General features: G+C 34.7%; 1 protein-coding gene across 1 annotated transcript in view; it reads right to left on the reverse strand.

Moving 5' to 3' along the window:
• Window positions 1–1,326: 1,326 nt before the first annotated feature.
• CFAP69 (cilia and flagella associated protein 69) overlaps window positions 1,327–15,431 on the reverse strand; it is a 64,939-nt gene continuing 50,834 nt past the window's right edge. Inside the window, exons 16-23 of the mRNA XM_012652181.1 lie at window positions 15,151–15,232; window positions 12,916–13,108; window positions 11,358–11,495; window positions 9,385–9,461; window positions 7,643–7,840; window positions 3,440–3,526; window positions 2,047–2,151; window positions 1,327–1,497 (exon numbers count right to left, since the gene is read on the reverse strand). Coding sequence (XP_012507635.1) covers window positions 1,327–1,497; window positions 2,047–2,151; window positions 3,440–3,526; window positions 7,643–7,840; window positions 9,385–9,461; window positions 11,358–11,495; window positions 12,916–13,108; window positions 15,151–15,232 — 1,051 coding nt within the window. The remainder of the gene's footprint in view (window positions 1,498–2,046; window positions 2,152–3,439; window positions 3,527–7,642; window positions 7,841–9,384; window positions 9,462–11,357; window positions 11,496–12,915; window positions 13,109–15,150; window positions 15,233–15,431) is intronic.

The following is a 15,431-nucleotide window of genomic DNA, read 5'->3' on the forward strand; positions in this document are numbered from 1 at the left end:
GGTGATGAAGCCTGCTCTTATCTAATAATGAAAATGGAATGTATGCATCTCTTCCCAACTCTGCATTCCATGGCATCATGTCGGTAGCTTGAAATTGGTCATAGTGGGAGTATTTATACCATGCAAATTGGCAAATGCTATAAATCAGGGCTTCCCCCCTGGAGAGCCAGTTATTATACATTTATCAGTACACTGCTGAGTGCACTCTATGGGCCTAGAATCTAGACTCAAATACAGTTTATTTTCCTGTCTAAGAAAACAGGTTCTTATCTCTCCCAGCCTTAGACATGAACTCAATTTTGTGGCTTCCTGGCTAGAGGAGGGGCATGATGGGGATGAAGACAGGAGACAGAAACCTCATAATAGCATCCAGAGACATGGATTTGCTCTACATTCAGCATTAAGGCATCTACCTCCTATTCTTTGGCAAGATACCTCCACCACCAAAGGAAGAAAAACACTTCCCCTACTCTCCCTTCCCCTTCTCCATTAAAGAAGAGAAATAGCATTAGAGTTTGCTTTGCATATTTATGTATTAAGGGTAAAACCAGCTGTTATTTTTACATTTTATTTTTACTCTTTAGCTCATGACTAACATTTGCTTTTTATAGTAGAGATAACTTATTTTACTTTGGCCAACATATTTATTGCAGAATTATTGTTTATTTTGCTGCCCAGCATTCATATATACTTCTGATAACAGTTACTCTGACTCCCCAATTCCATCCATATGCTTTGGACCAGGTTGGCCTGCTTTTGGCTCCAGGAGTAGGCCGTATGTGGATCTGGCCAAAGTCATGGTGAATGGCTCAGGAATGGGAATGTGGCCAATGAGGGGCCTCAAGATGCACAGGCAGTTGTAGAAACTGTTAAGAGACAGCGATATACTCTTCTCCACGGGACATGAACCTGAGAGAATGTAAGGTAGGAGCTGCTAGGAAAGGAGAACATCCTACTCATATAGTTTTAGTCCCTAGATACAACAATGCCTACGGTCTAAATTAATCCTAGATTTAGTGGATATAGAGCCTGTAAAAAATTTTTTTGGCTTAAACTAGTTGGAGTAGTTCATGTGCAACCAAAAGAGTTCTAACCGATACACTATGTTTTACAATTTCAGTTAAGAGAACTGGTAGTCTTTCCAAAGAAATTGATGACAACTCTTCTGATATTATATGTTGATGTTTTCAATAAAAATAAATTATATGTCCTTACTTTTATTTTTTATAGTATTTCACTAAAATATTTGCTTTACATTTACATATAAAGATGTATTTAACTAAAAAATTATAAGCAGATTTTATTTCAAAAAGTCTCTAGAGCATATTATGTAGGAATACTCTTGTTTGGTTCATCCACAGTTTTAACTGCTTTCACCTTCTGCAAGGCTCCTCCTCGAATGGGCAGTTTTTTAAGAGCAATATCAGTATCAGCCAGAGGTCCTCCTACTAATCGGGCAGGAGTGCTTTCCACTGTGACTACCGGACCAGAGGGTACCTAAAAAAGCAAAAGATAAATATCTGTGAGTCTACTTACAACATTTTCAATAAGAGAAAAACCCATTCATCCTTCAGCTTACTTTGGAAAAGACACAAAATATACATATGAGTAAGTAGGAGACAGTATGGCATAATGGAAAGATAAGGGCTCTGGAGCCAGGAAAAGGAGGTTTTTATTCTACTTCTATTACTTATCAGCTTTGTAACCAGGGAAAATTATATCCAGCAGAAGACAGAAGAAACACTGGCATGTGGCATGGATCTACTTGCCAGACAGAGGAGGCACTGCACATTTTCTGTTGAAGAGATATAAAGACAGACACACTGACTAGTGTTTGTAGCAGTTTCTTAGGAATCCTAGAGGGCTGGGCCTGCTGTAAACCAGCGCTAAGCAAGAGTGGATGTACCTTGGAGATAAGTATGTTTTAACAATGTGAAATCTGAACAGCAAAAGGAAAAGATGGGACAAAAGTCCAATAGAAGTAACAGTTTTGGGGCCTAAATTTAATATTTATTAAGAAAACATTATAGAAAAAAATAATCTTACCGTTGTGTTAAGGCCTTTAATATCTGTCTGGTGCAATATTGCATTTTGTGGTCGTTTACTACATCTAGAGGATTCTATAGCTTTTTCCTGAAGCCTTTTTGCTTTCTGCAGAATTTTAAATTAGAAAGACAATAATATTAATTGCTATTAAAGCATTAGCTATGGTACTTACAATGAAAACTACATTTAATTGTGCTTGGCTTATGTTTTCGCTGTTCATTAGGTAGCCCTGAAATCTGTATTTACTCATTTAGTCTAAGAAGATAGTTATTAGTAAGTTAGATCCTTTGTACCATTGAAGAAGACACCAGTCACCTAAAGATGTTCCTGAGATTTCTAGAGGTACTGGTCATACACGATCAAGGAATAAAGCAAGGAAATCAGGTTCAATTTTTAGCACATAATTTAATAAACTACTAAATTTATATCAGGTGATGCATACTGTAAAATTAAGTACTAATTCAATATACTTAAATGCTTTAAACATTTACAACAATAGAAATTATATAACTCATTGCAGTTATATTCAAGCTCAATAGTTGAGGCACAAAACAGGTACAATGTGAGGTAACAAACGATCTATAGGAAAGGGGCTGATCTTCATTAACTATTCCTTAAAAATACAGGTAGTTATGACAAAATTTTGTAAGTAAAGGTGGGAGGAACTTTTAGTGAATAGGGGGTTCCTTGGTACCTTGAGTGAGCTTGTACAGATGGCTATATTTGATTTTGCTATCTTAATATAGTTCCACTATTTTTGTGGACTAACTTAACATTTAACAATTTCACATCTAAAGAAAGAACTGTAACATTATGTAAAAGAACATTCAAGGTACTAATGGAAAAGGTGGGGAAAAATAATGAAATTTTGGAAATCCATGGCACTTCTCACATATTTCAAACAATCAGCATTATAAACTTTTAAGATTAGTTTTTAGCTTATAGTTGAAGCAGCTTATCACATTTTTTAGAAAGGGATAGTTATCCCAAATTCCCATTTAAGCTTTAAGATAATGTTTCCTTCAGTGATCATAGAGGGGGAAAACACTTGGGGGAGAGGGTAACATAGGACAGTTGCTTTTTCTGTCCTTTGCTTCTTACAGAAAAGAAATCAAAGAATAAGAAGGTTCAGAATAGAAAGCAGAGCACATTTTTCCATCTCATTCCTGTCTCACTATCATCTCCTTCTTTATGTAGGCCAAGAACACCACACTTGCCTCTCCCTGCTGAACCAAATTCAGTCATCACCCTAAATTGCATATGAGGATTGGATAGTGTTGGTATTGTACAGAAAGGTCACCAGAAAAAAGTGAATGAATATTCATTCCTGAAAAAGTCCCTCTGTAAGAGTTGGTTATTTGTTGTGGATATTGTAATACTTTAAAAATCCTACCTTTAATGTTTTAGCATTTGATGTTCTAGCCACAAAATTTTCCCATGATTTATTAGCCAGTTCTCTTTGCTTGCGTGTAGCTTGTATCTGAAACAAGAGAGATAATTAAGAGTGTTGGTTTCTACAAAAGGATATACCAAAAGGCTTGAAAGCTCTTATTTTGAAGGAAGCACCTGCTCTTTGCTGAGGTAAATTTTAAGGCTAACTAGTTAAAGGATTATTCACAGAACTTAAAAATTTAAAAACAAAAGCCTTAAAATGGAAAACAATCCTTCAATCACTATATGGCTACAGTTTTGACTGCTTTTCATGACATGTAACGCAAAACTAATATTTTTATAACAATAATTATTCTCAGCAAGACTGATTGTTTTACATGATTACTACTTGTGAAAACAGATTATAATCCAGACAAGCTATATAAATGATTTAATAGCAAATTCACTGGGGAAAATAAAAAGAGATTCCTGCTAGCCATAGATAATAGTTTAGGCAAAATTACATTGGTAAAACTACTTCTAATTTATAACTTCAGTAAGACAAGCAATTTTATGAGTGCTGAGTTTGTTACAGTGATGTAGTCTAGGGAGCTACCTACTAACAAACTGCAGTCTATAATTCTCAACAGTCTATTCATTAAATATATAATCAGAGGACACCTGCCTTTGGGTAATATATAATATACCAATAATCTTAAATTATGAACCTAAGAATATTTTTTAATGTTTCTAAGAGAATTCATTATCAAATCTATACCGTTAAAATATTAGCAAGAAGACATGTTTCCATTGAATTACTTAATGTATTCTTACAGTACGGCAAAAACAGATGCATACATATCAGTGGCTACCATCAAAATGTAAATATGAACACATCTACAGACATCTCTGCCTTTACACTTCCTTCCACCCCTCTGCTGTCAACCTAATGAACAAGTCCTGATATACACTACTCAGAAGTAGTTTAATAATTTCCATGTCCGAGATGCATTTTTTCTATCAATTACAGCAAAGAGATACTTACAAATTGGCTAATTCACTAGCTCTACTTTTTAATCATACATTATCACCTCAGGACATCTATAAAGCTTAGATGTTGCAATATAATGAACTCTGTCCACAATAAACACAGGTACTTCACTAAAAGTGCACATATAGACCTGTGGTTATAATCTAAAACTATCTTCTAGATATGGAGACACTAGCAAAGAGCCCTTCCCTTCACCCTTCCTCTTCTCCCTCTTCCACCATTCCAGTGATGAACTATAGGGCTACATTTAGCTCCAAGAGGTAGATTAACAAAGGTAATTCTGATAAGACAGTTCTTCCTAAAAACTAACAAAAGGACATTTATAACAAGGTTTTTTTTTTACTACCTCTCCTTTTTTTTTTCTTTTAGAGATAGGGTCTTGCTCTGTTGCCCAGGCTGGAGTGCAGTGGTACGATCATAGCTCACTGTAGCCTTGAACTGCTGGGACTACAGGCATGTGCCACCACACCCAGTCAATTTTTAAACTTTATTTGTAGAGATGGGGTCTTGCTATGCTGCCCAGGCTGGTCTCGAACTCCTGGCCTCAAGTGATCCTCCTGCCTTGGCCTCCCAAAGTGCTGAGATTATAGGCATGAGCCATTGTGCCTAGCCTACTGCCTATACTTTTAACGTGCTTTGAACATTAGGACTTATTTATCCTTTAATACACAGCAATGTTAACTAAAATGCACATATAGAACCATGTTAGACAATCTGAACTAAACTAATTCATGGGCACAGAACCCTTCTCTCTGCATACTTCTTCCCTCTTCCGCCACCACCCAGTGAACAGTTAGCATACTCTCTAAGACATGACGTTTTATAATTCCATTCCCAAAATTCAATAACCACTCCTAAGAAATCACAAAAATTACTTAAAGGGTGTTACTTCAGCCCTCTGCTTTTAACATGTTTTGTGCAGTTTTAAACATCTAGAAAGACTAGATGTTTCAAACAGGACTTAAGTTTTCCACCATACACACAGTAGCACTGAATAAACAGCATGTACACATAAGAAAAACCATAGTCTCAAAGTGTCTCCTAAATAGGAAGATTCTGTCCTAGAACCTTCCCCTTCCCACCTCTGTCAACTCAGTGGACATGTATAAGCATCTGTAATGCTTAGAGGGGATTTTAACAATTTCACTTCCTTAAGTGTTTTTCAGAACCGTCTTTCCTATGAATTTTAACACAAAGTGTACTCAATGTATTAGTTTACTCACTCTGCTTTTGTCATATACTGGCGACCTCTTTAACATCTAAAAAGACTAGATGTTTGTAAATTAGGACTCATTTGTCCTTTATATACATTATATACATAGCAAAGTAAAATAAAAAGCACAGACAGAAGAAACAATGGTCAATCTTGCCTCACCATAAACACATTGGTACAAAGCCCTTTGCGCTTTCCTCTCCTCCTTCCTCCCTGAACCAGCACAGATATAATAATGTGTACTCCTCAAAGAAGTGGTTTGATCATTTAATTTCCAAAGGCAATATATTGTAAGAATTTTAACAAATGGATATATACAGAACATATTCACTACCTCTACTTTTAACATACTTTGTATACTTCTGAACATCTAGAAAGACCCCATGTTTCAAATAAGGACTTAAGTTTGTCCACTATTTACACAGTAGTGTTGAATAAACTACACACATATAACAATGGTTATATCTGAAACTGTCTTCTAAATAGGAACATTCTAGTCTAGAATCCTTCATTTCTTCCAACTCCTTTCCACCACCAACCCAGTGAATACAGGCACATGTGTTGCTTAAATGGGATGTCATCATTTCATTCCAAAAGTCCTTTTCAGAAGACAGCCTTTCTATGAATTTTAACACAAAGTGTACAAAATGTGTTAGTTTACTAACTTTACTTTTGTCATACATTGGCTATTTCTTTAATATCTAAAGACTAGATACTATAACATTAGGAGATAAGGCTGATATCCTCTGATAGGCTTTTTCTGATAGCTAAAGTCAGAGACCTTTATCTCTATTTATAGAATGCTCATAGTGAAGGTTTTGGCACTGAGGTAAGGATGAAGCCAATCAATAGATATGCCTATGGCTGGAGTGTCAGTAAGGATGTATCATAGAGTGAGGGCTGGGGCCAACTTTATCTCTCAATAATGTTATGCATATAGTCAACAGAGATACACTACTGTCAGATAGAATTTGTTAAATGTATACATTTAAGTAGGCCACAATTTTTGGAATCATGTTTGGCATTTTAAAATATGGCAATGTCTCAGGTATCTCTTTTTTTTTTTTTTTTCCTTGAGACAGAATCTCATTCTGTTGCCTGGGCTAGAGTGCTGTCGCATCAGCCTAGCTCACAGCAACCTCAAACTCCTGGGCTCAAGCGATTCTCCTGCCTCAGCCTCCCAGGTAGCTGGGACTACAGGCATGTGCCACCATGCCTGGCTAATTTTTTCTATTTTTAGTTGTTTGGCCAATTTCTTTCTATTTTTAGTAGAGAGGGAGTCTCGCTCTTGCTCAGGCTGGTCTCGAACTCCTGAGCTCAAACGATCCATCCGCCTCGGCCTCCCAGAGTGCTAGGATTACAGGCGTGAGCCCGGCCTCAGGTATCTCTTTACCTTTTAAAAATTTAAGACTATAAAATTCAAATTATAGTGCCATAAAACAGCACTTAATACAGTAATGGAATCTCAAGCTTTTAATTCCATGGTTTCTTTTAAACAGCACAGAGATACTTAAAATCACTGTAAGAGAAAACCAGAAAATAACTCAAGGCTGAAACATTCACAAATAAGACAAATTCTATGGATAACTTATTCTAGTTTATACACTGAAATTAGTATCTTGTGCCTCAATGGTATCTGTGGCTTACTTTTTAAACGGATACATATTAATAGTTATACATATGTATGGGTATTTTATTTTGATGCATGGTATTTTGATGCATGCACACAATGTGTAATGGTCAAATTGGGGTAATTGGGATATTCATCACCTCAAACATTTATTTCTTCGTGTTGGGAACATTCCAAATCTCTTCTAGCTATTTTGAAATATACAACAACTTATTGTTATTATAGTTGCCCTATTGCGCTTTCAAACACTAGAACTTATCCCTTCTGCCTAACTATATTTTTGTATCCATTAACCAACCTCTCTTCATCCCCCCCACTCCATGTGGCTTACTTTTGCATATACTTTTTGTTCATTTTGTACATCTTGGCGTGCTTGGCTTTCAATCATCTCACTTTGCAGAGAAGCAACCATCTTTCCAATATTTTCTGATGCTGTTGTAATAGCTTCTAAGATTTTTGTATCTGTAGAGACTGGTCTTAACTTTTCCAATTTTATTTCTTCATATATTTCATTCCATATTTCTCCAATCTGTTACAACAAAGTTTAGGTTTAACAAAGTTACATTAACCAAAAATAAATGATACACACTTTTAGGTAATCTTCTACCTAAAACTTATGTGGGTGGTCACTCCTGTTAACACTTAAGCTTTTCCTAGATTACTTCTTGGGAATAAGCATATTGGGAATGATTTAGGGCAACAGTTACATTTGAGTATTCAGAAGTAATTTATCGGCCGGTCGCGGTGGCTCACGACTATAATCCTAGCACTCTGGGAGGCCGAGGTGGGTGGACTGCTGGAACTCAGGAGTTTGAGACCAGCCTGAGCAAGAGCAAGACCTCGTCTCCACTAAAAAAATAGAAAGAAATTAGCCGGACAACTAAAAATATATACAGAAAAAATTAGCCAGGCATGGTGGTGCATGCTTGTAGTCCCAGCTACTTGGGGGCTGAGGCAGAAGGATTGCTAAAGCCCAGGTGTTTGAGGTTGCTGTGAGCTAGGCTGACGCCACGGCACTCTAGCCCAGGCAACAGAATGAAACTCTGTCTCAAAGAAAAAAAAAAAAAGAAAAGAACTAATTTATCCAATGTTTTTCAGTGATATCATGGATGAGGCTCCACTACCTATGTCTAGTTCATTGCCGTCATCACTGGCCTTTGGCTTACACTTGCCTTGTTTTCATAGCTGTAGAAACTGATTTATTCTCATCTTTCTGAACTACTGCTGCTTTCCTCCCTAAAGCCCGGTATTGAAGGCTAGGTCAAACTGAACTTGTAGAATGAACATGGGGATTATGGGGACCCTAGGACCCAGGTACTCTGAGAAATAGGGCCCTGCTTCTCACTTTCTAGCTAAGGCAAATTACAATTATATCTCAAGCTTTTAACTCCATGGTTCCATCATGCTGATAGTTCTCCATCTCATAATCTGGGTTTTCTAGAAATTAATGTGCTTGAGAATATTTAAAATTAGAGAAAAACTTATGTATCTAGGATATAAATAAAATTGAACTTTGTTTTCATTTGAAAAAAGAGGTTTGTTCATTAACAACATTCGAATACATAGTACTAATATAAGGAGAATGTTTACTTAAAAAGACTTTCCTGAAACCTCAAAAGCATTTGTTTACTGACAAAAATATAACCAGCAAGGTAAGAAATTTAATATCCTTAAATTGAGATTTGATCATGATATAAAGTTATAATAAAATAATACTTTAATAAGCATTAATAATTTATTTAAATAAGTAATAATTTATTTAACTTCAAATGCTAATGCTCAAAGAGAAGAAACTGTATTTCAAAAAATTCTGTTAGGCTTCTGAATAGCTTTATGTCAGTAACGTACCTCTTCTTCTATAAACTAAGTTGGAAGAAATCTTACCCCAATTATATTTGATTGGATATTTTCTTTATATCCAATATCTATATCTTTAACAGTATCAGATGCAAAATGGAAAATAAAAACTACACAATATGTGGGTGATTGCTCACAACTGTGAATAGATCTCTTATTTCCCAATTAATTTTTTGCCATACTAGATTTTAATAATGTTATTAAAAAGGTACTTACTTTAAAATCGAGGTATCTATGTATAATACAGAGGGTGACAAAATCTTCAGTAGATAGGCCAGGTAAATTTTCAAAATCTAAACAAAATTATAAACACAGAATTACTGTAACAGAGTAAGTGATTCCAAGAGGCATGTATTGTTTTAGGTTATTCAGTATGAAATGTCCAATTTCCTTAAGTACTAAGTTTGACATTTGACAGCTCTAACATTTCACTTTGACACTTCTTGTTTTATTTTAATGTGAAGGTACATCCTCTTTCTTTCAAACACACAATTTGGGCTTGTGATTATCTTTCAAAATTTTTTTTAGAGCAATTTTTGTGAAACCATGGATAAGTAAAAAATCTGTGTTATTTCTGAGTATGAGTTCCATTGTGGAACCAATGCAGCCTAGACTGCTCCAAATATCAATGAAGGGTTTGGGAAGGATGTGGCTAATGAACGCATAGCATGTTGATGGTTTGAGAAGGTCCATTCTGATGATTTTAATCTTGAAAATGAGCCATATGGGTGACCTGAGACCAAGCTGGATAATGATGAGCTGAAAGCTGTAGTGCAAGCGAATCCATCTCAACCTACACATGAATTAGCAGCAAGGTTTGATGTTACTATTCCAACAATATTGAACCATTTGAAACAAATTGGCAAGGTAAATAAGCTGGATAGAAGGGCACTGCATGAATTAAATGAGCGTCAGAAAAGACATCATCTTTAAAGCTTGCCTTTCTTTGCTGTCAAGACATAAAGGCGAACCATTTCTATATCATATTATTATGTGTGATGAAAAATGGATTCTTTTTGACAATCACAAGCATTTGGCACAATGGTTGCATAAAGCTGAAGTACCAAAACACAGTCCAAAACCAAATATTCATCAGAAAAGCCAATGGTGTCTGTTTGGTGGTCCAGGGCTGGTATTATCCACTACAGCTTCATGAAACCTGGCCAATCGATCACAGCAGATGTCTACTGCAACGAATTGGACAAAATGATGAGGATGCTTGCAATTAAGCAGCTGAGACTGGTCAATAGAGACAGGCCAATCCTCTTACAAGACAATGCTCAACCACAAGTCACACAAACAATGCTCTTCAAACTACAGCAGGAGGACTTAGAAACTCTCTGTCGTCCATGATATTCACCAGACCTTTTGCCAACTGACTAACACTTCTTCCAGGCTTTGGACCACTCTTTGCAAGGAAAAATACTCAATTCTCAACAAGCTGTGGAAAATGCCTTTTGCGATTTCATCTCCACTGGCTTTCCAGCTTCTTTACAGCTGGCATAAACAAGCTACCATTAAGACGGCAAAACTGTATTAATAGTTTAGGTGCATACTTTGATCAATCGTACTGCTTCTTGTTTGAGATATAATAAACTAAACTTTTGATTCAAAATCGGACAGTTCATATTTAATGACCTTAATATTATAAAAACACATGCAAATATTAATAGTTACTTTTGATTTCATCTTGATTTACGAAAAGGCTACTTCTGTGAGTAGTTTGTGAATAGGCTTCCCTTATGACAAACCTCTGCCAGGTCATCTTTATTTAGCCATTAGAAGAGGAATCATTCTTTCTGTGTTGTGGTGAGACAATGGTATCTTACTTTCAGTAGCTTAATGTTTGAGGACTTTTTGCTTAATAGGAAGCAAGGACTTTAAAAAAACTCAGATGATTCAGAAGGCTAGTGTTAAACTCTAATCATCTAAATTAACTGCCCTTAATCCTGGCTGCACACTGAAATTGCCTGGGGAGCTTTAAAAAATACTGATGCCTGGGCCCCACATCTAGAGATTCTGTTTGGTCATGGGTGCAGTTTGGGAATTGGGGTAACAATGGAACATAAATTTCTCTCTCTATAGAAACTTTTGCTCACTATGTTTGAAAAATGAACTCCAAAGCAAAATTAATGTGTATACTCAGCAAAATAGAGAGGTTCTTGTGAATCTGAGGAGCAACTTCTTACCTAGTTTGTCCAACACAGCATAAATTTTTGCTCTGATATTCTCAGCAACATCCATAACTGCAATAGATGGGCAGTTAGCAGGCAGTGGCATAATTTTTTGCTCTTCTTGAAAACTAGTAAATAGAGGTCTTTTTGTATCTAATCATTGGATATCACGAAAACATAGAAGGGAAAGATAAAAACTGTAGTAAATACTTAAATTTTGAGATTTTAAACTAGATAGCAAAATAAATAAAAATATTATAGCAGTAAAATAGGGCCTTGTACATGGTTTTTCTTTTTCAAAATCATAAATAATCAATAATTTCTTCCCCACTCAGTGGCAAAACTTAAAGCTTTAATTTTTATTATTTATGTAAAATATAAAAATTTCACAAAATTACTTTTTAAAAGTAAAATTTTTATGTAAATAACTTTAAATTTTGAGATCTGGAAGTTGAATAATGTCAGTTTAACAATGATATAACCTCCTTTGATTTTTGCTTCTATATATTATGCTATAAATATAAAACTAATTTATTATGTTATAGATCAAAACTCAGAAATAATAAAAATGGATTGAAGATACAAATCATCAGAAGGGGAAGTATTTTCATTTAAAAATAAACAGTACTAACGGTTTAGATGAAACCAAAAGAATTTTAAAAGATTTAGAAAATGTAATATAGCATTATAGAATATGTAAATAAATGAACCATAAATTCTGATAATTCTATCCTCATTTAGAATCTAGAAATTAAAATTTATGAACTTTTGATTTATTTTTATTTAGAAAACAATTTATTCTTTCATGTAAAAATTGTATAAACATTAATCAGCAGAAATGTACAAAATACTATAAAATTATTTTCAAGTAATCTATTCATATCCCAAAATTTCACTGGTAAATTAAACATTACTGAATCAATTTCTAAAAGCAGGGAACTCAAAGAAACTTCTTTAGGAACCACTGTTAGTTTTTTGAGTTAATGGGATAATGAAATACCATTTCTTGAAAATATTCTATAAAAATATGAACCTACTACTAATTTATTTAGTTTTCTTCCACCCATTCAGAATTTATGAGACCAAGTTCTTTAAACCCTTGTGAAAAGAACTGTAGTTAGAACAAGGGGTAAAAGTCCTCATGCTTTTCTAATAATACCTTTTAAAGGTTTTTTTATATGAAGGGGGAAAGTAAGAAGGGGGATTCAATTTCCTTTTTTTTTTCTTTTTGAGACAGGCTCTTGCTCTGTTGCCTGGGCTAGAGTGCTGTGGCATCAGCCTAGCTCATGGCAGCCTCAAACTCCTGGGCTCAAGCAATCCTCCTGCCACAGCCTCCTGAGTAGCTGGGACTATAGGCACGAACCATGATGCTCAGCTAATTTTTCCATTTTTAGCAGAGAAAGGGTCTCAGCTCTTATTCCGGCTGGTCTGGAACGCCTCAGCTCAAGCAAGCTTCCTGCCTTAGCCTCCCAGAGTGCTAGGATTACAGGCATGACACACTGCACTTGGCCTAAAGATCTTTTTTTAAAAAATGCATCTAATTGCTCCTACTAACAGTTATAAATACACTCACCAATGATCTTTCCATTTTTATCACGTTTTACTCCTAGTTCTTTTTCTTCCTTTCTCCACAGTTTAATTAAAAGACTAGCAGCTGTCTGATCCTTCTTCCCTCGCCAAGCATTGACATGAGCCGCAGTTTTGGGATTATCACAAAATTCAACCATTATTCCGAGTATAAGATTACAAAATTTTTTTTGGTTCAACTTTAGTAAGGAAATAGAAAAGGAAAAAAGTTACAATAAATATTAAGAATTATTTCCTTAATAAAAAAAGAGGAACATTTGTATTATCAGTTTCTTCTAAACTCAAGAGTCGGGACAGTCTCCCATTAAAATACCCATTGTAATGAGTACATTTTCAAACATTAGAAATTAAAAAGGATAAAAAGACTTAATATAATTCTGAAGTAACCATAAAAATGCTATGACCAAAAATGTAATTGATTTGGTTCAGTTGCAAAAGGGAGATTTGCAAAAATAAGAGAAGATGTTCATTTTAAGTTCAGTGAGGTCAATAGTGCTTTACATATTTCACTGTAATTATAGGATGTTTCCTCATTGACATGCTTTATGAAGGTTTGTAAAGATCTGACATGAATATTAACTATAATCTCTTTGTTATTAAAAGAATAACTGATGGTAATTACAAGTGACAGTCACATATGAAAATAAAAGAAAATGAGATATAATTTTGTTTTTTGACAATTAGCTTCCATAAAGGAGTATTTAAGCATTCAAGAAACATTCTCTTATTATCAAGAATATTTCCTTTATTTTGCTACCACTAGTTTTCAGCAAACCAAAATTTAGGTACAGAAAATTCCATCCAAAGCAATGGGTTCCACACAGTAATTCTTCTATGTGAAATATTTTTTGTTGATTAACTTTTACAGTATATTGTTAATTGAATATAGCAAAGTAAACATGTAAACTTTTTTTTGAATTGCAAACATTATCAGTTTCCTTTTATAAAATGAAAGATAATAATATTACCTGCAAAGGGTTATTATGAATTATATGAGATCGCCTGGCACATAGTAATCTCTCAATAATATTTAACCATTATTAGCAATTATTATCACTGCACACTTTATAAATATTTTAGCAGAAGTGTATTATGCAGAACCCTCAATCAATTGAGTTTTTTATTCCTATACTTCACTTTCAGGAGAAAGAGGCAAATGTCAAAGGTTGAAGTTGATGTAAAAACTTCATTAAAGAATATTTATAATTTGTAACTAACTTGACCAGTTCAATTGAATTAAGCACAATCTAGTAATAATATTCATAATAGTAAACACATAGCAATATGTGCTAGACACTATTAATCAATGTGTGTACTATATATGTATGCATGCATACTCATGTACATGAACACATACTCATTTAATCCTTCCAGCAGTGCAATGAGGTATGTACTGTTGTTAACCCTGTTTTACAGATAAAGAAATCAAAAACAGAGAAATGGACTAATTTTCTTTTAGGGAGGTTAAAGGATACAAATAATTTTAGCATCTTTGTTAAATCAAAGTAGGTTTGTTCTTCTGTTAATAAAATGAAGAATGGTGGCAACCATAGACAGTTATAAGGCTAGAACTCTGCATGAGAATCTCTTTTGTTTCAAAATTTTATTGAAACAAAATTACACTTTTCTCCCACATCATCTTGACTATGGACCCCACTTAGAATTCAGGCTAGCTGGGAGTTACATTTTTCACAGCTGCTAGATGGCAACTGTCTTTCCTGGAAGGCTTAGTATGCTCATTCCTGCTCAGTCTGCAAAATGGTAGTCCATGACACACTAGACTTTTTCATATTACCTCCAAACTATACACAGTTCTTTAAAATGCTTATCTTTGCTCCTTGTCAAATGTGGCCCTTAACTTTTAATACTAGGAGAAGAAGCTATAAGTTATTAATAAATGAATATGGGTTTTGATATAGTCTAGCTCTTCACAAATTGTTTCTTAGCAGGTTGATGGAGTACAAAGAAAAAATAAATTCTCTGCATATGTGTATTTGGAAACACTGACCTAAGTAAAATGATTTCTTAACTGGAGGAATTTTCAGAGCCTTTAATATGCTGGTGATTATGAATTTCCAGGAGATATTTTGCTTAAATAATATATTTGAACATGATTTGGGGGCACATTTATTCATAGAATAGTGTTCTGTGGCACTTAGTTTGGAAAAGATTAATAAAGCCATATTTATCTTTGTCTTACAATTGCTATAACCATACTTACTGCCAATAAATCCAAAAGGAGAAAAATTCCTTCCTTTTCAAGGAAGTAATCCTCTGAGGGATAACATCCCAAAATACAGCACCTTAAAGTGAAAAGAAGTTATTCATTTGACAAACATTTATTGTTAAACTCAATTTGTACAGGTTGTTTTTTTTTTTTTTTGAGACAGAGTCTTGCTCTATCACTCGGGCTAGAGTGCAGTGGTGTCATCATTGCTCACAGCAACCTCAAATTCCTGGGCTCAAGTGATCCTCCTGCCTAAGCCTCCCTAGTAGCCAGGA

This window comes from Propithecus coquereli, unplaced genomic scaffold (assembly GCF_000956105.1).
Source record: "Propithecus coquereli isolate 6110/MARCELLA unplaced genomic scaffold, Pcoq_1.0 Scaffold382, whole genome shotgun sequence".
Lineage (NCBI taxonomy): Eukaryota > Metazoa > Chordata > Mammalia > Primates > Indriidae > Propithecus > Propithecus coquereli.